This window comes from Alligator mississippiensis, chromosome 2, assembly GCF_030867095.1.
Source record: "Alligator mississippiensis isolate rAllMis1 chromosome 2, rAllMis1, whole genome shotgun sequence".
NCBI lineage: Eukaryota > Metazoa > Chordata > Crocodylia > Alligatoridae > Alligator > Alligator mississippiensis.
This window is the reverse complement of record NC_081825.1, coordinates 91,050,871-91,072,466: the sequence shown is the minus strand read 5'-3', so window position 1 is coordinate 91,072,466 and position 21,596 is coordinate 91,050,871. Positions and strand designations below refer to the sequence as shown.

Below are 21,596 nucleotides of genomic sequence, written 5' to 3'. Positions count from 1 at the left end.
ATGATTTTACAGGGATTTTATTCCTTAATGAAACAGCATAGGACCTTGATTTGCAGATAAGTTGTATTAGTCTAATAAATACTGTTGGTAAGCAGATGAAAAAGCAGGTAGGACTAAGAGACTGCACAAGGCTGTAAAACGCTGTTTGAGGTTACAGATTTTATTAACTAATGATTTGTTTGGAGTCTGATCAGCTGCTGCTCAAGAAGTAGCACCTCCCAATAAATTATCATCACCATATGTTTCTTTTACATGGCATTTTTTTTATTTTAATATATTATTTTATACTGCGGCTATTGTTACCTGTTACTTCCTTTGGCTGGTATGACAGCCATTCTGCTGGCTAGCAATTGAAGAGTTGCTCAGATTACTGAGTCTGATTTATGTTCTTGAAACAGTAGGGTGGATGGAAAAAAATGGAGTAATCTGCCGCAGAATCCAATTGCATCCTTCATAGGCATTGAGTAGCTGACAGCTTTTTATATTAACATTACATTAACACGTTATTGGCATGTACCAGCCAGAAGTTTTTCAATATATTTAGATATAATCCTTTGACAGTCTTACCAGTTCCTGTTCCTAATTATTTACCTGGCATATGATAGGATTTTGTCATGTACTTGTAACCATTAACATTTGCTATACTGCTTAAATCATAAACATTGAAAACAATTGTCTTATTGAAAGCCAATACCTTCCTGATTTTTCAGACACTATGGTAAGAGACACTATAAAAAATGAATCGGAGTAAAATACTCAACAGGATGCTGTTAAAGCTAGTAAGCCAGAAATTAATTACAATAGCATGTTAAAATAGAGTGGGTAGTTTGGCTTTGGTTTCCAGACTTGTGCATGTCATGCTACCTGCAGGTCAAGTTAGCTGCTCTCTGTATAACAGGAAAGAATCAATGCTCTCAAATGATTTAAGAGCACAGTCAGTATTTTATTCATTCCTTTGGCACTTGCTATATATATTTTTACATGCACAGAAAAGAATCACAACACTCTCAGTGAACAGTAGGTTCTTCTAAAGGAAAGCTTGCTCTTTTATGCTGTTTCAGAATGCCTGATTTAGTTGAAGGAATTATACACTTTTCTTGTATGATGAATGGAGGATATTTTTTTAATTAATATGTTTAGGATATAGGACATAACATTTTGAGTTGTTAGTTTAAGCAAAAAACTGGCACACAAAAGGAACAATTTTATGAAAACCAACAATCAAGATGGAATTGAGATTTGGAGCTCCTTCCAGTTGCCCCAAGTGCTCCACCTAGAATAATCTGGATTAGCTGTTAGTATAGTGGAGTATCTTGATCAGGCTCCAAGATACTAATTTGTTTCGTTCTATAGTTTCCTGCCACTGGTAGAGATCTATGTAGAAAAATTGTCTCTGTCTGGTAAATTACCTTCTGAAGCCACAAACTCCTGAAGAGTCATCCAGGCCTAAAACACATCTCTAAATTAGAAAGATAGCAATAGGTCAGTTTAGAGCATTAACTTCTCTTTAAAAATAAATGTTTCATTATTCCTGTTAGTTTTCATAAATAAAATATTAGAAATAAGCACTACCATAAATTGTGTGCAACTTGAAGTGTATAAACTTGTACTAGTGAGCTGGAATCAGCAACTCGAACAGATTTTAACTTTTCATAAGGCTATCCAGGTTCATAAGACTTTAACTTTTCATAAGGGTATCAACACTTCAGCTAATTATACCTATTAGTTTCATAAGTATTGTTTGTTAAGCTACCTGTGATACATTCAATATTGTTGTAATCACAAATAAAGTCAATTCTTGCTGTAAGAAGCTCATATTTTAAAAGTTAGGTTCATAAAGACAAGTATTTACTAGGTGTCGTAAAGAAGGTATTAAATTAAAAACTTATACATTCTTCTGCTCTCTTGTATAACAGTGATGAGGGGGACCGTATCAGCTGGGTAATATATGTTTATGCTGAGAGGAATTACAATAGTGGCTGTATCACAGAAGTTTGATTTTATATTCAGTAGATCAGGACTGTCCAATTTCTAAGCATCTGGGTTCCACAGGCCACATGGGCTGCACACCTCAGGAGTTGTGCTAGTGACAGCCAGGCACCTGAGCCAGAGGCACTGTGTGCATGGACAGCCACCTCCACCTCTGCACGGTACAAAAGGGGAGCTTCCCCCTTTGCCACTTGAGCTGGTGGCCCTCACCTCAGCTCCTTGGATGAGGGCTGTGCTGGCGCTGTGGGTTGCACTACTCTGCTCCCCACATTGGGAGTAGGTAGCAAAAGCCAGAGGGAGAGATGGGGAGCCTGGAGCCCAGGATGCTGCTGCAGTAGGACTCATGGGAGGAGCAACGATGGGATGGGAGCCTGGGGAAAGGTATTGTGCAGTTTAATCTCTAGTGGGCTGTGCGTGGCCCATGGACTGCTAGCTAGACAGCTCTGCAATGGATTAATTCTACAGATTTTTAAAAATATATTTTTAAATAATTGCAGTTATTGCAGATCACTCAATAGTGTAAAGATGAAAAATTGGGTTTCATGGCCGCGCTGATACCCATACCTCAGGATCAGTTACCTAATCTAAAATGACAGAAATCAAAAGCAACTATTTAGAAGCTGAGCTATGTGGGCAGAGATATTTCTCTCATGACCGGATGAAACCCAGGGCTGGGTACATTTTGATGGAGGTATGTGAACAAATAAGCAGATGCATCCAGAAACAGACAGACAGAAGTAGCAGAAGGCCAGAAGAGTACTTGCAGCATGGCCCTGAAAGAAAGCTTAGAGAAATGCTGGCTGGTAAAAGGCTTGGAATCGTGAGCTACTTCTTTTTGCATAAGCCCTTGCATGTTGAGGGAAACAGGACTGTGTATGTGTTCATTGTAAGCAAACAGAACTACGTCAAAGGATTGCTTGACATCATCAATGTATCTTCTTACAAGGAACAACCACAAGTCCCTGTTGATTGGCTCACGCTTAGACCAGAAAGGGTCAGCTGCAGCACAAGGGAGACCTACAGCAAATGCTTTTTTTCACTCCTCAGTTATCACTACCCTCTCCAGAACAAGCCTAAATGCCTTCAAAGGAGAATCCATTTTTAAAGTTTGTTTGCGACCCTTTCATATACTCTTGCGACCCATTTTTGGGTCATGACCCATGGTTGAGAAATGCTGGTTTAGGAGACAGGCTTGTGTCAAGGTATGGCCACTCTCTGGCCGCTGCTGGCTGGGAGGAGCTGCCTGCCAATCAACCCCAGTGGCGCTGCCACCTCAACCCAGTGGCAGCCCCCATCCGGGTACAGCGTCTGGCCCTTGAAGCAGAGAAGGGCGAGCAGAGGAAGGAAAAAAGGGAGGAACCTGCCTTGGCTGCCTAGCACTCGGCCAGCTGACAGGGACGACTGGCTGGTCCTAGGGCAAATTAAAAGCTCCCAGGGAAGCAGGGTTCAAATTACACTCTTGTGGGGTCTGTGGTGGTGGAAGCTGGAAGGAGCTGCGGGCACTGCTGACTGAGCTCTCATTTTTGATGGGAGGGCTCTTATGGGCGCTCAATACCTCTCCCTCCCCTCTCCCCCTCCCATTCCCCGAAGTCCCCCGAAAAACCCTACAGGGAGGGCAGCTGAGAAACAGGAGGCTGGTACGCTGAGGGAAAAACATACAGCCTGGGTTGCAGATCCCTCTAGGACCTGAGATTGCACAGGCAGTCCTTGGACTTATGACGCAATTGGTTCCTGAAAACCACATCTTCAGTCGAAACATCGTAACTCAGTACCGCTTTTTAACAATGTTATAAATGGGGGATTGGTTCCTGAACCAAGGCCCGAGACCCTATTTTCACCAAAAATAACCCAGAATTTTGTACTCAATCAATTATAGATGAGTAATATAGCTACATTAATGTTTTTATTTTGTAAATAGCAATCATACTGATTTGGAAGGACTTCTTTGAGGTGACTTTGCTGGACTTTTGGAAGGGCTCTTGGCTGGAGTCTTCTCAGGAGTCTGCATGGGTGACTGGTGCCTCCCAAGTCTTGAGGGGCACCAGATCACTGATGGCGGGGACCCCAGTGGTGACTGATTGCCAATCGGGGGGAGGGGTCCCCCAGTGGTGGCCATTCGCCAACCGAGGGGCTGGTCCCCCAGCAGTGGCCAATCGCCCAGCCAGCAGTGAAACCAGAAGTGCACTTCTGGTTTTGCAGCTGGTGCTTCCAGGGGGTGCATGACTGATTTGGGGGGAGCACATGTACCTGTATGCATCCCCTACGGGTTGCTAAAGGCTGCAGGTTTTGCTGGAGTTTTGTCTGCTTTTTTAAAGGAAGTGCCCAAAGATGTTTGGACAGATGTTCTCCAGGGAGATGGGCGACGCAGTGAACTTGTTCGCTGGGGTGGCATCGTGTCGCAAAGTTGAAACCAATGTCAGGAAGTCAAAACAGGGTGTCAATTTATGTTGTCCGTGCCATTCGTTGTAATGCGAAACCTTGTAAGTCGAGGCCTGCCTGCACTCGTGTTTGTTATTTGCACCTTGGCTTGTATTGCTGCTGGCTCTGTGTGGGACAAACCTTCCGCAGGTCAAATATGTGGGCCAGAAACCGGGACTAAGACCGGGCCTTTCTGAGGAAACTGGCTCCTGGACCAGGCTAACAAGGGACAACCCCTTCAAGCCCCAGCCTGCTCCCTACTCTCCCCCAGCGCCGACACCAGTGCCTCACGGCTCCAGCGCCACTTGGCGACCCAGGAGGACCTGGCAGGGGTCACCCCGGCGGGGGGCTGCCGAGGCCAGAGCGGCCCGGGTCACCGTTGGTGGAAGGGGGCACAAAGCGCCCGGGGACTGCGCAGCCACCTGCTCCCGCTCGCGGCGCCCGGAGCGCGGCGGGGGCAGCAGAGAGCCCGGCGGGGGCGGGGCCCGAGGCGGCCCGTCCCCGCTCCGCCCCGCCCCTCCCCCGCCGCCGCCGCCGCTGCCTCACCATGGTTGCAGCACAAAGCGACCAGCCCCGGAGGCCGCTTCCCCCGTGAGCGCCTGAGCCGCGGCCCGTCCTTGCCCCGGCCCCGGGCGGCAGCGCCGGGCTGCGGGATGCAGCAGCAGCAGCATCAGGGGAGCGGCCCGGGGAGCCGCCGCTGCCGCCCGCCTTCGCCCTCTGCCGGGCGGCGGCGCTGCTGAGCCCGCGGGGCCGCCGCTCCCCCCGCCCCGCGCTCGCCAGCTCGCCCGCCCGCCAGCGCCGGGCAGCCGCCTCCCTCAGGCCAGCGCAGCACGAGCCGCCGCCGCCGCGCCATGGCCTCCTACGTGGATAACAGCTTCCGCCAGGCGGTGATGAAGAACCCGGCCGAGAGGAGCGCCCAGGTACCTGCCCCGGCCTGCGCCTCCCCCGCGCGGGCGGGCACCGCTTTGTCGGCCGCCGTCTCGGGAAGGGACGTCCGGGGGGCCGGGGGTCACCCTGCCCGGGGCAGGGGCAGCTCTGTCCCGGCCGTGCCCTGCACCTCCCTGCGAGACTGTCCTCAGCCCCGGCCGCCTCTGCCCTCCGCTCTGGCACGGCATGGACCCGGCACCCTGCCCTCCGCTCTGGCATGGCACCCTCCCCGGCCAGCAGGGACCCGGCACCCTCCCCTCCCCTCAGCCCTGGCACGGCACGGACCCGACACCCACCCACCCACCCACCGCAGCCCACTGCCCACTGTCCTGCTTTTGTGAAACATTGTCACTTTACGCTCAAGAGCTCCCCTGAAATGGTGTCTTGTCCTGGGTCAAGGAGTGAGTGAGTGCCTGCATGTGGTTTGTCTAAAGGGACACCCTAGCATGGCAGGGCGGGCAGTCCAGTTTTGCTCTGGCACCCCGGGTAGCATTTCCATGCCACCATTGCTCAGTGCAAATAGTGAGGGTTTTGTTTTTTTTTTTTAATATCATAAGAAATCAAATCATAGACATTATGGGCTGGAAGGGACCTTGAAGGATCATGGAGTCTAGTCCCCCTTCTTTGACTAGGGGGTGTTATTTGTATATATATCCTTGCCAGGCAGAATTTGTGGATATTTAGTTGGCACCAAAACATTGCTTTGTGCCTCTCTTTCTCACCCTGGTCTCACAGGCCGGCGCCAGGGTGTCTAAGACTGCCCTGGAGCTGAGTTCAGGTTCCTTTCCTTCCTCTCCAGGCATCCCATTCAGAAATGGAATTTAACTTGGTGCCTCTACTTGTCTCTCTAAAACAGTTCCTATCCTGTGACTTTCTAGTGAAGTTAAGGGGTTTTTTGCTTCTTTTTTTTTTGGGGGGGGGCCAATCGCTGCCACCTGCGAAGTAGGGTGAAGTTCTTGCACACTTAAAAACACAAAGATCCTTTTTTTTTTTTTGTATTTTTAAATATGTGCATCAGGCTCATCTGGGGGAGTTTTGGTTGCGGGATAAGTAAAAGGTTCGTACAATTGTAGAAAATGAGGGTTGGAAGGGACTTCAGGAGATCGCACACAGTCCAACCCCTGCAGGACCACCTCAAAGCACAACTAGCAATGTGGTGGGGTGTGTGTGCGTGCGTGTGCAGGATTAAGAGCTGTTAGAGCGTTAGAAACAATGAACCTGGGAGGCTGGAGGGCGACAAAATGTCAAAATGTTTCTGTATTTCTATTTTGGTTTTTTTTGGGGGGGGGGGGGGAGGCTTGTTAAGTGATAAGAGCGTCTTATGCTCTGCAGAAGGGACTGGCTGGAGGGGCTGTTGCTGCCAACTGTTTAAAGACAAATACCCTTTATACGGATCCCCAGGTCAAGCTGCAGCTCAATAGCTAATGATTCAAGGAGTTGCTCTGCTCGTTACAGTTGTAGTAGTGCCATCTGTCCTAATTCTAAAGAGTCATCCCGTTTCTCTGACAACTCGGCATGGCCTGGTTTTAGCAAGAAGCTTTATTTTTCATTACCGTGGTTACTCCTGATTTTGGCAAGGTTCTGGTTGGCTGTTGACATTTCAAAATGGGGGCGAAGAAAACTTCAAAGTAAGTTGGATCTAGAAATCCTTCCTCCTACTTCAGTGAAGTTATTTTTGTAACGCTGTGTTTTATCCTCATCTCAGGGAATACATATGGCAAAGTGAAATTGCCTGTGGAAAAGTACAGAGACATATCCTTACATTTTGAAGTGGTACCCTAATTTTTTGTGGGGGGAGGGGGAGTAGGGAGCAGAGGGAAGTGAACTAATTTTCCCTCCACTCATTCTAGATCGTATTTTATTTCAGCTGTGTTAAAGTTGCTCCTGTGTCCTTGCCTGACCTTCCTTTTTGAATGTCAATTACTTGTTTCAGATGTTGGAGCCTCTGTGAAAGCCTTTGCTTCAGAGTCAGTTACTTATGCTTAAAATTAAAGAGAGACGGTGGCATTATCGGAGAAAGCTACTATTTGTAAACGCATAGTAAGAGCTCCCACACTTAGGGAAGCTTAAATTCCCGTAATGGGAGTCTGACGCTGTCAGATCTTGGAGAAGATTATCAAAAGGCTGTCAGTTGGTCAGCAGCGGGGAGACTGGCAGTTGCTCAGAAACCAGTCAATCAGGTCATGCGCCGTCAGACAAAGCTACGAGAGACAGGACTTCTACTGTGACAGCTGTAGATTCTGCCAGATGAAGCAAACTGTTAAACTTTCCTGCGTCCCTGCCAAATCTTAAAAAAAAAAAAAAAAAAAAAAAAAAAAAAAAAAAAGTTAGAAATGATGCAGCAAAGAAATTAGCTTGAATGCAGGGATCTAACTGGCATGCAGAACGCAGGGCAGGAGGCTAAATCAGGAACGCTAGGACTGCATTAGCACTGCAAAGCTGATTGTATCAGCAGACTGAAAGCCTGCTGTGGTCATCTCCACAGAATGCAGCCCTAAATCCCCAAGGCTGCCTCTGGCCAAAATATCTTAATAAATAAGATCAAATATGTGGGAAATGTGTTGTCAGCACATATGTGTTGTCAGCACTGGAAGTATTTGAGGCTGGTGATCAAATGTGCCTCCTGTTGAGGAGAATTCCTTTGCACCTTTTTCAGAATGTCAGTAATTACTTGAGATTTAGGTGGTGAACTAATAGTGGTGCCCTCAAATACTTCCAGGTTGAAAGTACATTCCTTCCTTTTCCTTTGATGTATTTTTTTGAAGCAAATGTATTGAGATATTAAAAAAAAAAAGTGTGTATGGATTTTTTGAGGGAACAAAAAGGAATTATTTCAGTTTAATCTTCATGCAACCAGTATGTTTGTACGTAAGCATCTTTAAGTTTTGCTTGATAACTGCAAATAAAAAGCAATCAAGGAAGTTGCATTTTTATCAAGTCATCCAAGCCTTGTTTATTGCAATTCCTTCTAAAAAGTATGATGGCTTTTAACCACCTTAACTTGTTCTCCCCACTCACTGAATATACCTTTTTTAACAAATATCTGTTCTCTTTGTGCCCTGCTGCAGCTGCTGCTTCAATGAGATCTGTAATTTTGCATTTGACATTAGTGTCTTGTGCTAGTTTGTCACGTTGCAAATTTAGCATAATGGTTTCATTGCAGGGTTAGATAAGAATAGAGGAATGACTGAAGGTTAGCAAGCCATCATTTGAATGCATAATATTAATAACTCTTGAAGAGATTAAATTAGAGAAAGAGAGAGAATGAAACTTTTCTTGAACTTTTTCCTTAGTGTAAAAGTCCTTTTGTAATTTGGATGGATTTTAAAACCTCATCTTGGAACACTGAAATCACTGCAGAAAAATCTCCTTCGGCTTCATATTGCTTTGGCATGTCCTTGTTTACATATTAGTGGGTATACAAAGCCTGCCCAAACTATTTTAGTCAATGGAGTGTTGTACTGTAGTTCACAAAGAAGCTCAGAAAATAATAAAACCTAAAACACATATGGCCAGAAGTTGTACACTAGCATTATTCAATGTGTTCTGTCATATAACAGAGCTCTTCTTTTTTGTAATTGCTTTATTAAACAGCTCATGTTTTCTTTGAAGGCTTAACTAGGAAGTTTGCTTGCCAAAGTAGTTAATTTAACTTCTAAATGTTAATGGATTACAAACAGGTTTATGCCCCCAAGCTTTATGTAATGAAATAACGTTTTTTTATCCTCCAAAATCCTTTTTATATTAGCTTCGTGGTTTCAAGTCTTTATGTGTTTTGCTTTTTGTTTTTTGGGTTTTTTAACATAACTATTAAACCAGTTTTTATGCTGGCTGCAACATAAATGTGAAGAGTGTCTTTTTAACAAAAACTTTAAATTTAATTATTTTTGTTACCCGTTCACCTATTCATTTTGTGAATTAATGTGTGTTGTGGTCTAATAGAAAACATATTTTTTTTCCCTCTTGTTATAAGATGACTACTGCTATGAGAAGAACCTATTTGAAATATTTTTTAAAAATCTGCTCACAAGATGCTAGGGCACTTTATGGAATTTAGCAGTTTGTTTCATGGGAGAAATGGAGTTCTGAAATAGCAGAGGAATAATAATATTAGAAGATGTTTTATGTGGAAAGGTTGGGGCCGTGAAATTGCCCTTTGCTCCATACCAGTGATGTCCCTTAATGTCAAAGCACCTCTAAACAGGATGATGTTGTTTGGCAATTACTCTTCTGGCAAGTATTTGAGAGGAACAATGGTTTAATTATAGTAGGTACCTATATTTATTCCAACTAGATATTCAACTTGTTCTCCAGTTCCATTGTTTATGGAGTAGAGCACATTGTTTTAGTTGGTAACTGCTGACAGACTTTGTGTGAGAACTCTCTTATTAATAGAGGGCAAAAATGAATGTTCACTTCTTGATCTGGCATTTCATTACCAACTGACTGTCAAGCAATTTGCACTAGAACATCATTGTAGAAAGCAAGTGATTTAAGTCAGGCTTAATATAGAGCAGAATTTAACACCCCAAGGTCATGTAGATGTTTAAAAAATGGATTTCCACATCCTGTTGCAGATACATCAGAGGAGGACTGAAAAACACTACCTGTTTGGTGTTTCCCATTTGTTCTCTTAGCTTAGATGACAGATATGATAGTTCACCATTAATCTATTGGATTTTCCTGAATTGGGCTTTTTAGGTTCTCTTGCACTAGTAACATGCTGCAACATTGTCCTCTATTCATGCCAGTCATTGCAGAGGGACACAATGCATGCTTTGTATAATTTACTGCTAGCTATTTGCTAGAGAACACCAATATGCAATGAATCAGGATTGTTGGTTCTTTAGTGGGGATTTGGGCATCAGTAGTTGAAGCAAGAGGACTAAATGTAAGGACTGCTAGGTGGCAACTGTTCTGTTAATGCAAAGCAGCATTACAGTGGTCATGGATCGCAAAGCAGTGTGAATATAGGTATATAGGCATAATTCCATTTTGCACCATCTCCCTGCCATATTTCAGCTCTGTATTAAAAGCCTTTCAGGAGCAAAAAAGGGTTGATTAAATAGAAGAAATAGCAACAGTAGCTGTCTTTCTCTCTCTCCTCCAGAAAAATTTAAATCAGAAATTAACACGGAATACTTCAACCTGAATGATGTTCAGCCCCTCTCCCACCTGAAGTAAAAGCAACTGTCAGCCATGGATTAAAAGAAAATCTTAGGCAACTTGACCAGCAGTGTACTCAGTTGATCTGGATGCTGGATGTGTGTGCACTTAACTGCATAATACAATATTGGTCCCAGTTCCTTTTTTCCCCCTTTTTTCTGTTCCATATATATTGACAACTTCACATATCTGCATAATGGTTAGGTTCATAAACCATTTGTGTGTGTAAGAACCCATTGATGGCAGTGTATAGTTGTGAAACTGAGTAGAAGTTATCAGTTTCAAGGCTTTGTGAAACAGCCTTGAACTGAGTAGATTCTGTAGATTTCAAGATCCTTATTAGCAGGGTAAGGCACTTTGAGAAAGAAGGTGTGAAAGCTTAGAAGGGAGTATTCATATACTGAATTTGGTAAGTGCAATGTTCCAAAAAGGTACGTAGCCCTTTTCACTTCTGAGTCTACGTACTTACAGAGTACATTGTATAGATGCAATGTATGTTCCACTTATACTACCGGAGTTCTGTCTAGGTGACTTCCTGAAAATCGCATCAGAAATTTATGACTATTAACGAGAATACTAAGTATTGATGGTGTAGAACAGTACAGGCCAAGCTTTTAGTCAGGTGTGCCACATGTTAGTTTCACACACTTCCTGAGTGCCACTCTGATTCCCTTTACCTTGCTTCATATGTTCTGCTTTCTACTGTCTGTTGTCCTATCCCCCATCTGCCATGTGCCACACAGAGGCTGCTTGTGGCATACATGGGCCACCACTGCCCTGTGCAGAAGAAAATGGAAAGGTGTCTATAGAACAGGGGTCTGTAGAACACCAACTTCAATCCACACCTTGACTTGGTATGCCAGAAGCAGATCATGGAGGAGCCGTGAGGGGCCCAATCCTTGCTGCTGGTAGAAAGTGCATGTGTGCCTCCAGGTGGATGGTTGAGAAGGGGCCTGGGGCAATGCAACCCCAGCCGCTCTCTGTCATCTGCCCCAAGGGGCACATGTAGCCACAGCTGCCAGGGAGCCTGGGTGGGGCTCCAGAGCCCAGTGCAGCTGTATACAGCCTACTAGCTGCCTGCCACAGCTGGCCTGGGCTCTAGGCAGCAGCAGGCAGGCTGTAAGCAGCTGCACTAGGGTCTGGAGCCCTGGCACTGGCTCCGTGGCCATGGTGGCTGCACATGCGCCTTGGGGCAGACAGCAGGGGAGGGGCCAGGGTTGCGCTGCCCTAGGCCCCTTCCTGGCAGTGTGCCTGAGGCATGCATGCAGCTGCTGCTGTGGAACCTGGCTGGGGCTCGTTGCAGCTGTTTGCAGCCTCCCAGCTTCCTGCCATGTCTGGTTAAGGTTCTGGGCAGCTGCTGCCTGCCATGGAGCCTGGGCTAGTCGCAGCAGGACTTGTAGCCTCCCCGCTGCCTGCTGTTCGCAGCCCAGGATCTGTGGTCAGTGTCAGCTGCCTAGAGCCTGGGCTGGCTGTGGTGTGCCGAGCAAAATGGCCTTGTGTGCCATGCTCTGGCACATGTTCTGGGGATTGCCACCCCCTGCAGTAGGCGCAATGACTAGGTGGCTGTTTATGGCACTAACGCTGGGGGAAGTACATAAATGTACCAGAGTATTTATACATCTTTCTCTATAATGGTGTTTTGGTTCTGGTGATGGATTTGTTTCCTCAGTTTTCAGTATAGAGCACCTTTTAAGGCTTTTATTTCAGAGGCTAGGATAGTGTATATAGGAGTTAATGCTGGGGCAGAGAAGTAGTGCTTGTCTAGGAAATTGAGATGACTAAAAGTGAATTTGTAGTGGAGAAGTTCTATGTGATGATCCTGATTTTTTTTTTTTTCTTCAGAGAGTCTCTGGCGTGAGAGTGGGAGCTGGAAGGGAAGAAGCAGTTGATTGGGGCATAGACTTTAAAGAGAGACCAAGAAGATCGATAGCATAGAGGCTAGTATTCAGCAAAGGAGTCGGCAGAGGAGAGCACAGATAAAAGGTCTAGAACAGCAGAAGCTACAGATGTGAAAAAAATTGGAGTGCTGCGACTCATGACACACGAATATGTGAGCAATGAGGCTGTGATTTAGAATATGAGGTTAAATGTGAGAAGAGGGAGAGAGAAAGATGGTCAGATCAGTAAGGTCAGAGGTGCAGGAGGAGGATTTGGAAAGTACCACTGGAGTGAAAGGTGGAAATTATATCTTCAGTGTTTCCTTTTTAAAGGAGGAGAATCAGAAGAAGTAAGTGGAAATGGCACATATGTCGTTAATCTAATGCCAGTGGGAAGAAGCATTCTTTTGATGATGAACTAGATCAGATATGAAGCATCCTGCAAATGAGATCCTGGATGGTAGCCTGTTTAGATGTGCCATTCCTCCCTTATGATAATTCTGAATAATGCCAGTGTAGTTCCTTGACCTGGGTGGAGGCCTTATCTTCAGCACTAGTTACTAGCTATCAGGTGAAACTATACCCCTCTACCGGTTGATGACTTTACTGCTGTCTGAAGGATCCTTGGTATCATCAGCAAATTTCAGTTTAACAAGAAAGCAGCAGAAATAAATTGAGGATGAAGACAAATAGCAGCAGAATAGAGCTGTCTGCAATCTTGGGATATAGCTGTTCAGTTCAGCTACTAGAAAGTATAGCTATGGCAGCACAGAACTTGGTGTGGGTTAGCCACCAGAATCTTTACTGAACTTTTTGGGTGGGTTTTGCAGCCATACTGTGCTTTGTGATGTCATAACATATTTCTGCCACCACCAGTAACTTCAGGGAGATTTATATTGGTAAGAGCAGGCATATCCAGTTGAGCTGCAGTCCTGCATTTGAGCTGTACTGTAGATGTACCCTTGGACAATTAAAGTTAACAGTAGCGAACTTTCTGAAGCCCAGTTTCCTTTCCTGCTGATGCTTCTGGCCTCAGGAGCAAGCAGCTGGTATTTATTGGGCTTGTAGCCCAATAACAAGCTCTTTGCCCAAGCTTTTTGCATATACGCTCTCCTAAAGTGCAGTTCAGATGTAGGAGCATGTGTGTCTACTGACAGGACTGCCAATGGACACCCTTTTTCCCTGCCAAGCAGCATTTACCCTTCTGGTGTGCAAGGGGAGTAGGCATTGTGAGCAATGGGAATATGTAAGCAAAAATGAGAGAAAACAAGAGAACACAAGACGGGGATGATGAAAGAGCAGGAGAGGAAAAATGTGTTACAAGAGAACTGCAGCACAAAAAAATTTACTGTTGGTACAGCAGTTGCAATTTCTCAGTAACAGGATTCCGAGTGTAATAACACACTTGCACCTCTAGTGAAGAAACACTTGTAGGCAGAACTTTCCAGTTTGATGGGTAGGCTAGTGGTCTGAGGTAGCAGTTCTATATTGTTGCGGGTTTTTTTGTTTTTTTTTTTAAATGTGATTCCTAGAGGTTTTTGCTCACTAGGAGTGAAATTATAGATTCAAAGTTGTTAATGGCATGATGCTTGCTGCAACTATATTTGTAAATGAAAATCCCCATTTCTACGTGCTGGCTCTTGTTTGTGAAACCTAGTATTTCATTGGTAAGTAAGCTGTCCTAGCAAATGTTTATCTAGGAAGTGTATTATCTGCTTACAATAGCTTTAAATCATCTTTAAAAGAAGGTAGTTTCTTTGAAACCAATCCACTTGATTTGATAATAGGCTGACAATAGCTACTGTTCTCAAATTCCAGGACTTCTAAAGACTGCCTGCTCAGGTGAATTATTGGCAGATGATACTGGCTGAGTTCAGACGTCATGATTGGATTTCTCATTTTTTTTTTTTCTAAATTAAAATGCAACTCTGGTTGCTATTAAAACGGTCACATGTATAGTGAGCAGTCACAATAAGAATGTGGCATTACTTTTAGCAAGAATTTTTTTTCTTGTAATGCATCTAACTTCTGTTTTTGGATATCCAGGACATAAAAGCATCAAAATAGTTATTTATAAATATTCTTCTTGATTGCAGTTTTCTGTAGAAACTCTGTTTTCCATAGAAAGGAGATCTCCATTCTGGTAAGATATTAGCTGAAGAGAAATTTTGTTAGCTGTTTTAAATCTTGTAGAAAAGTTTTTAACCATTGAAGGTAAGGGTACAGAGGCTGACTTTGAATAGAAGCAGAAATATGTAAAATTTTCACATGTGCTTGCTTGCGCTCCCTCTGTTTCAAATATAGTGAAAGCACAAAGTAATAATACCATAACTTAAGGTTTTTGTTGTTGTTTTTTTCTGTAATGTTGCATTGTGATAACATCCAAGTGACAAATGGAAGATGATTCTTTTTACTTAACCTAGTAAAAATCTCAAGCATGTTACTAGGTCTTCTGAACAATTTCAGAAAGTCCGACTATGATGGATCCTGTACTGCTAAGATGTTAGGGTAGCCCCAGAACCCCAGCTTCTCACCTTTGTTCTGCTGCATGTCTTAGGGGGATAGACTACATCTTGCTCTTGCTCCTCACCCCTCACAAAGCTTATCTTCTTTGCCACACACGAGACCCTCACAGCTCTAATGAAGGAGACACTGCTACTCTTTGGGGTCATTGCCTTGGGTTTACAGAGACAAGAGAACAGATCTCCCTTTCTGAGGAAGAGGAATGCCAGAGGCACCAATTGTTTTGTGATCATATTTGCCAGACGGTCAATAAGGCAAAGCAGAGAGAAAAGGTTTTATTACACAAAAGATAAATCATACAGGCAAAAGTAACTATAGTTTGAGTTGCTGCTTGTATCAAGAAACAGCATCAGGATAATCCTTTTATCCAGTGGTTTCTCTGCAGGTGCCTTTTCTTAGCTAGCATCCTGCCAGACCCCCTCAGCTTGCCCTACTTGAGGCCTAACTGAATTTCCCAGGCTTGGTAGTCTTTTTACTAGCTCAAGCTGGGGCCAGAATGCATTCCCTCTTCTCAAGGGATTTCCTGAAGACCTCTCCCTTTTCAGGCACTACTAGCCTTTATACTTTCCAAATCTCTCTCATTTCTTGGGCTAATGAATATTATGCAAATGAACTTTCCCTCTCCACCAGGTGGGAGTGACTGAAGGTGTGCCACTCTCCTTTCCAAAAGCTTTTTTGGGCCCATTTAGTTAGCTGTTGTTTTAATCTGTACAGGGAACAAACATGACCTTCTATGAATGGAATTGACTGTTGTTTCATGAGCATCTGTCCTCACCACTTTGCCTGTTGTCACAGCGGGGTCCTCGCGGAGGGCCGTGATCTCCTTGAGGCCCTCTCACTGCGCTACTTCGGCCCGAGGGCACCCTCCATTCTCGCCCGCCATGTCTTGCTGGAATATGTAATAGGGAGGCTGCCTTGTGTTTCCTTGGGCACGTAAGCTCCTGGACCCCTTGTGGGTCGCCCCGTATGATGGGTGCTACTCAAGCACCCCAGCCTTATGGGCTGTGCATGGCTCCTACCAGCCCCTAATACCACGCCCCAAGCCTTGCAGATGTAATAGACGTTGTTAGGTCTGTACGCCCACTTCCCGGGCCTCCTCTAAAGTGTAGCCCACTCTGGGCTCTCTCTCTCGCACCCAACCTCTCACTGGGACTCTCCTGATGGTGCGGTCCCGCTCGGGGACTCCCTAGCGGGCCCCGGCCCTTCTGGCCAACCACACGGGTACCCTCTCTGACCCCGGCTCACCGCGCTGCTACTCCCTGTCTTCTCGGGGGCAACCGCAGCGCCCTGCCTCGGTCTGAGGGGTGTTGCTGCACTAGCCTGCGGCTGGGCTCGCTATGCCCATCTCAGGCTCCTCAATATGGCCCCGCTCTAGGGCATGCCCGCCTCAGGCTCCTCAATAATGGCCCCGCTCCAGGGCTCCTCAGTAATGGCCCCGCTCTAGGGCTCCTCAGTAATGGTGCTCCCCCTCTTTGGGGCTCGCCGTGCCCACACGGGGCTTCTCAATAAAACCGCACCTTTCCCTGGGGCCGGGGTTTATGTCCCCCCGCACGCGATCCAGGGTCTACGTCCCCCGTCTGCAACCTACTGGTTGCGCCCGCGACCCACTGGCCGCGCTCCTCGCCGCCAGTCACTCCCGTACTGGCGTGCAAGCTGCGCCTTCACTGGCGCTATGAAACTAATGTGCCCTCCTGGCGCTAGCCCGCACCCTCACTGGCGCTGGGGCTCCCCACACTCTCTGGGGTCCCTATGAGGACACTGCGCCCTCTTATGAGGCCTCCTCCAACCCCTACAGCCTCACCCAAGCCTCCGGGTGTAATAACAGAGCCAAACAAACTCAAGCTTCCTGGCTGTAATGCAAACATAAAGCCCCCTGGCTAAACCATAGTGCCCAATCCTCTCAGGGCTATCATGAGCTGTACTTGCAAGTCATGCTCCTTTCCACATCCTCACTCCCAGAGCTCCTGCCTCCCAGGCTGCTGGCAGAGAACTGCCAGCCTGGCTTCAGCCCTGGGCTTTACAAAGGCCAGGCCCTGCCCCCTTCTGGCCAGCTGCTTCTGATTAGTTGCCCCAGCAACTTGCAGCTGTGCTTGTTAGGCACTGCCAGGGCTCTCTCCCTGGCAGTTTTTCCTCTCCAGGAGCAGAGCACCGAGGTGCCCTGCGACACCTGTCTTAAGATGCATACCAACTGGATGTCTCCTAGGTGTGTGCTAAATACCTTTTGGGTTTTGTTTGTGTCTTTATTTTGTTTTTTTTTACATTTATAGGGCGAAATCACAAACGCATCAAATCCTGTGATACTTATAGTTGTAAAAATTGCATAACTGAGCATGGGTTCACACTAGCTGGAAACAAAGACTGAATACTACAGGAGTAAAATTAATTTGGTAAAAAATCCCTGCATGCAGCTCAGTTTTGGGGTGGATCCGTGACATTAACATAACCACCTCACTTTGAATTCAGGATTGTTTCTCAAACTCCTGGTAGAGAGGCTGTCCTTTTTTAACTAGATTAAAGCTTGTACACTGCAGAATGTTTGTTTGTTAGTATGTGGGTTCCTCTGCTGAAAATTGTAAATATTTTAAAAGTCTGAAATGACAGTTCCGATTGTAAAATGTATACAAATTTGTGTACATTTGCAAATTTTCCAAAAGTTACAATAAACTAACGTGGTAAATAGCTGATAAATTATTAGAAACTTTTTCCTTTGTGAAAACTGGGGGTTCTGTCATTTCTAGTTCTAAATTTCTTCTTTTGGAAGCAATAATTAAAAACAACACCCCTCCTCCCCCACTAGGTGAGACATGAATTATTCAAATTAAGGGTAATGGGGAGTATTTCTAAAAAGTCAAGGGTATATATTTTCATAATGGAATTAAGGTTCTGTCTTTAATCATAAGGTTGTGACCATTGCCTCCTTAAATTCATCTCTTACGCCAGCCATTCGCAATGCTTCCTGGTGGTCATCTTGGGTTTGAGGTAGGCTGCTGCTGTTTCTCTTCCATGCTGCCACTTCCCTGCAACATCAATATGTGGCATGGCACAGAAAAGTTCCCAGCAGCTTAGCTGCCTGGGTGGTGGCACTGCCATCTTTCTTCCCCCCCCTTCCCCCCCAAATACTTTTGAAACTCAAGCTCTGAAGGCCATATCCAGCTTGTTGCTGCTGACCCCTGCCTTGTGCCATTTGAGTTGGAAATTTTAAATTTGACTAGCATCAACTCAGATTCTACTGAGCTGGGATCAGGGCATCCTTGATCTCTTAATTCCTACACAGGCTAAATTCTAAATTCTTAGGATACCATCTAAACTAATTTGAAGGAAAAGGGTCCAAGTGGGGCAAATAGGGTACAAGTATGTAAACCAGTCCAACATATTTAGTTGTCTGTAAACTAATGCTTGGACCCAAAGTAATAAGCAAGGAGTTGGAGGTACTCATGTATGAGAAGAAATATTGTACATTTGCTATTATTGAAACTGAGTGGGGAAATGTCTGATGGTGATTCCCAAACTCTGACAGATTGAGTACCACCAACCTAAAATGATACAACCTTAGGTACCACCAGCAAAATTTTCAGTTCAATCTTAAGTACCACCGGTAAATTTTTGCCATATAAAGTAATTATAATAAATCTGTTAATGCGTATCACTGACAGGTTGTCTGCGTACCATCGGTGGTACATGTACCACAGATTGGGAACTGCTGTATAGGGTATTTGTGGATGGTGCTACTTATCAGAGGCTCATTATATGCTAGTCATAGGTGACCTGGAACCACAGATGCTCTATTGTGTTTGGATTAAAGTTCTAACTAGTGCAGTTACAGAAAAATTGCTGATAGGCATCTGTTACACACCAGCTAATCTTATTGGTACAGGACTAACTGTCCCATAAGCATCTACCTGTAATGTTTAGGAAGAAAGTCTTAGAAATACTTCAGCCTGGGAACATTTGCTGGACACCTGGTATGGCCAGAAACGAAACTTCTTTGTTTCTAAAAGTAATAGATGTTTACTTAATAGAGAAAGTCCTGTACCTAGTATAGGGTATCTCAGTGCTGAAACTCATTGTGACAGATGAGGGAAAATTAATTGACAGATGTCTAGTTTAGGTAGCAGTGATTGTGATCTGTTTATATTTACTTTAACTACACAGAGCATAGCACTATTAAATGTTTACTTTACATTTTAAAAGGGATGGTTTCCCAGAGCTAAGAACTGTTGTTGAGATGACTGACTAGAAACACTAAATTTAGAAGTGGGATGTTTTAATGAAAACTGGCAGTTGTTCAAGGATGTCCTACTATAAGTCCAAGAGGCCATAATTCCATGTACATGGAAAAAAAATTCAGGCACCTCTTCCGCCCCATCTGAGTTAAAAGGAGTTATAAAATAATGATAAACCATAAAAATGACCAATTTTTAAAGGTCACAAAACAGAAGTTAATGATAAGACTATAAGTTACAAGATAAAAATGATAAGGACTAATAATGGAAGTGCAAAATAAAAAGGTTAGTTTGTCATTAGTTTAAAATGCCTTAAGTTATTACTAAATATTGATTATTGGATTGGCCAAATATGGTTGCTTAATAATCAGCCAAGAAAATCTTTATTGGTACACCCCTAGCCTGAATAGACATTTGAATGCAGTCTTGAGGAGCAGAGAGCTTGTGGTGCTGATGCTGTGCAGCCTGGAGGGCCCTATGCCTGCATCTCACTGAGGGATCTCAGGCTCCCTCAGTCCTCCTGGAGACAGGATGATAGCAGTGCATGGGGCAGCCCTTACTGGCGACCCAGACTGTTAAGAGTCAGTTTGTCTCCATGAAGCCACATGTGGGATTAGGAAGGGAATGTGTTCTGCTTTCAACTCACTTGGAGTGGCTGAGTCCACTGAGTGACTCACGGTTTCTTTTCTCTTCTATGGCCTGTGTATAGAGGAAGTTGGATTAGATTAGTGGGGTCCAAACTTTTTTGGTAAGTGTGCCACAAATTAGCCTGATGCAACCCTGGGTGCCATTTTGAGACTCTTTGCTGCATCTGATGCTCTGCTTTCTGCTCCCTATTGTGCTTCTTGCTCAATCTCCTCTACTTCTTGCTTCCTGCTCCAGCTGCTGTCTGTCCCCTCTCTGATCTGTTGGGTACCACGTACAGTGGCTGCTTACGGTACTTGTGCTGCACGTTGCCCACCCCTGGATTAGATGATCATAGTGGTCCTTCCTATATTTAGAGTCTGTAAATCACGGGTGTTGATAGACATGAGGGGGCGGGGAACTAAACAAAAAAACCGCACTTGACTGAAAGAGGAAGTGCACTTGATTGAATTAGTTTTAGATAAGGTGCCAAGAAGCCCTGCTGAAGCACTTGATCTGTACAGATATTGGACAAGCCGGATCAAACTAACAGGATGCCTCTTTTGGGCATGCGCTGTGCTTGGTGCATGGGGTATGCAGAGCTGAAAGTGAAGCACCCTTTCCCCCTCCACCTTGCATCTGTAAGCAGCCCATGATTCTGGTTTTCAAAACTGTCAGTCTGACACCTTTCACAAGGCAGTTGAAATTTTCTTTTCTTTTTTTTTAAACAAGGCTTTTCAGTTACACCAATAGAGCATAAATGTCATTAAATGATGAAATTATATACAAGCCATAAATGTAAGGCTTTTCACGTAGACTTGCTACAGACATTGGTCAAGTGGTCTGATTTACTGGTACTTTGGTAAATCCCTTTTTGCTGGTTGAGCTGGTAAGTGGTTTAGTGAACATATTCCCTGCTAAGGCAGAAATGAACAGTCAATCAGCTGTATGAATGAACTAGCTTAAATTATATCTGAAGTAAGTAGTAGGCAATCCAGTTTCAAGACTCGGTGCGAGACACATTTAACATTGTTTAGAGGCATTTTACAGGCCAGTAACCCACTAATTCTGCTTTCTGGTAGATGTACTAAGAGACTAAAAGTTAAGTTTGTATGATCTGTGTTGAACTGACTGTGCTAAAGACTGATAAATACATAACATAGGCATGAAATTCAGTGGTCTTTTTAGCTTTGTGGTATCTTGGACAGGGTACTTTTTGTATAAGAAGGTAGCTAAGTTCCTGTCTCCAGGTACTTTCTGCAGTCATTGACTAATTGTTGTCTGGTGTAGTCTAGACCACTGGTGTTCAACCTTCTGTCCCTGTTGTCACACGGGGTTGGTTTGTGGGTGTGATCCGGTGTGCTAAATCCATCCATGGAACAACCCCCCTATGCCAAAATGATCTCGTATGAGGGGCCATGTCATCTGGCCTGCAAGACCGTCTAGCCAGAAACTTCCAGGTTGAAGTCCTAGCAGAAGCATTGGCATATCTTAATCAAAATCCCCAGGCATGACTGCAGCTGACCCCCAATGACTCTGAGGAAGGCTTAAGAAAGAACTCCTGACAAACATAGCAATGGGAATTGAGTAAATTCCCTCCCCAGCCCCATATAGTAACCAGCAAAGCCCAGAAGCATGGGGAATTCCTTTAATAGAACATAGGCATAGCTCTGTCTAGATCATCCTCGACCAATACCTTTTGAATCTCTTCTCAAAAGCTTTCAGTGATGAAGAGTCTACAACTTTCCTAGACAGTTTATTCCACTGCCTCATTGTTTTAATAGTCGAGAAGTTTTTTTTCCTGTTATCCAATCTATAAACTGGGGGTATGTGTGAGGCAGGGGGTGTG

The 21,596-nt window shown here is 44.8% G+C and overlaps 1 protein-coding gene across 12 annotated transcripts in view; it reads left to right on the top strand.

The window, feature by feature from the left end:
* Window positions 1-21,596, top strand: part of RAPGEF2 (Rap guanine nucleotide exchange factor 2) — a 333,613-nt gene that overhangs the window by 12,324 nt on the left and 299,693 nt on the right. For 6 of the 12 annotated variants that reach the window (XM_059721922.1, XM_059721921.1, XM_059721914.1 and 3 more), the window contains exon 1: window positions 4,947-5,327. The exons of 1 other annotated variant lie outside the window; for it this stretch is intronic. In XM_059721922.1, coding sequence (XP_059577905.1) covers window positions 5,259-5,327 — 69 coding nt within the window. In that variant the 5' untranslated portion in view covers window positions 4,947-5,258. Of the gene's footprint in view, window positions 1-4,944; window positions 5,328-21,596 lie in introns of those variants that run through there. 5 more of the 12 variants (XM_059721915.1, XM_059721918.1, XM_059721923.1 and 2 more) reach the window with 2 other exon arrangements.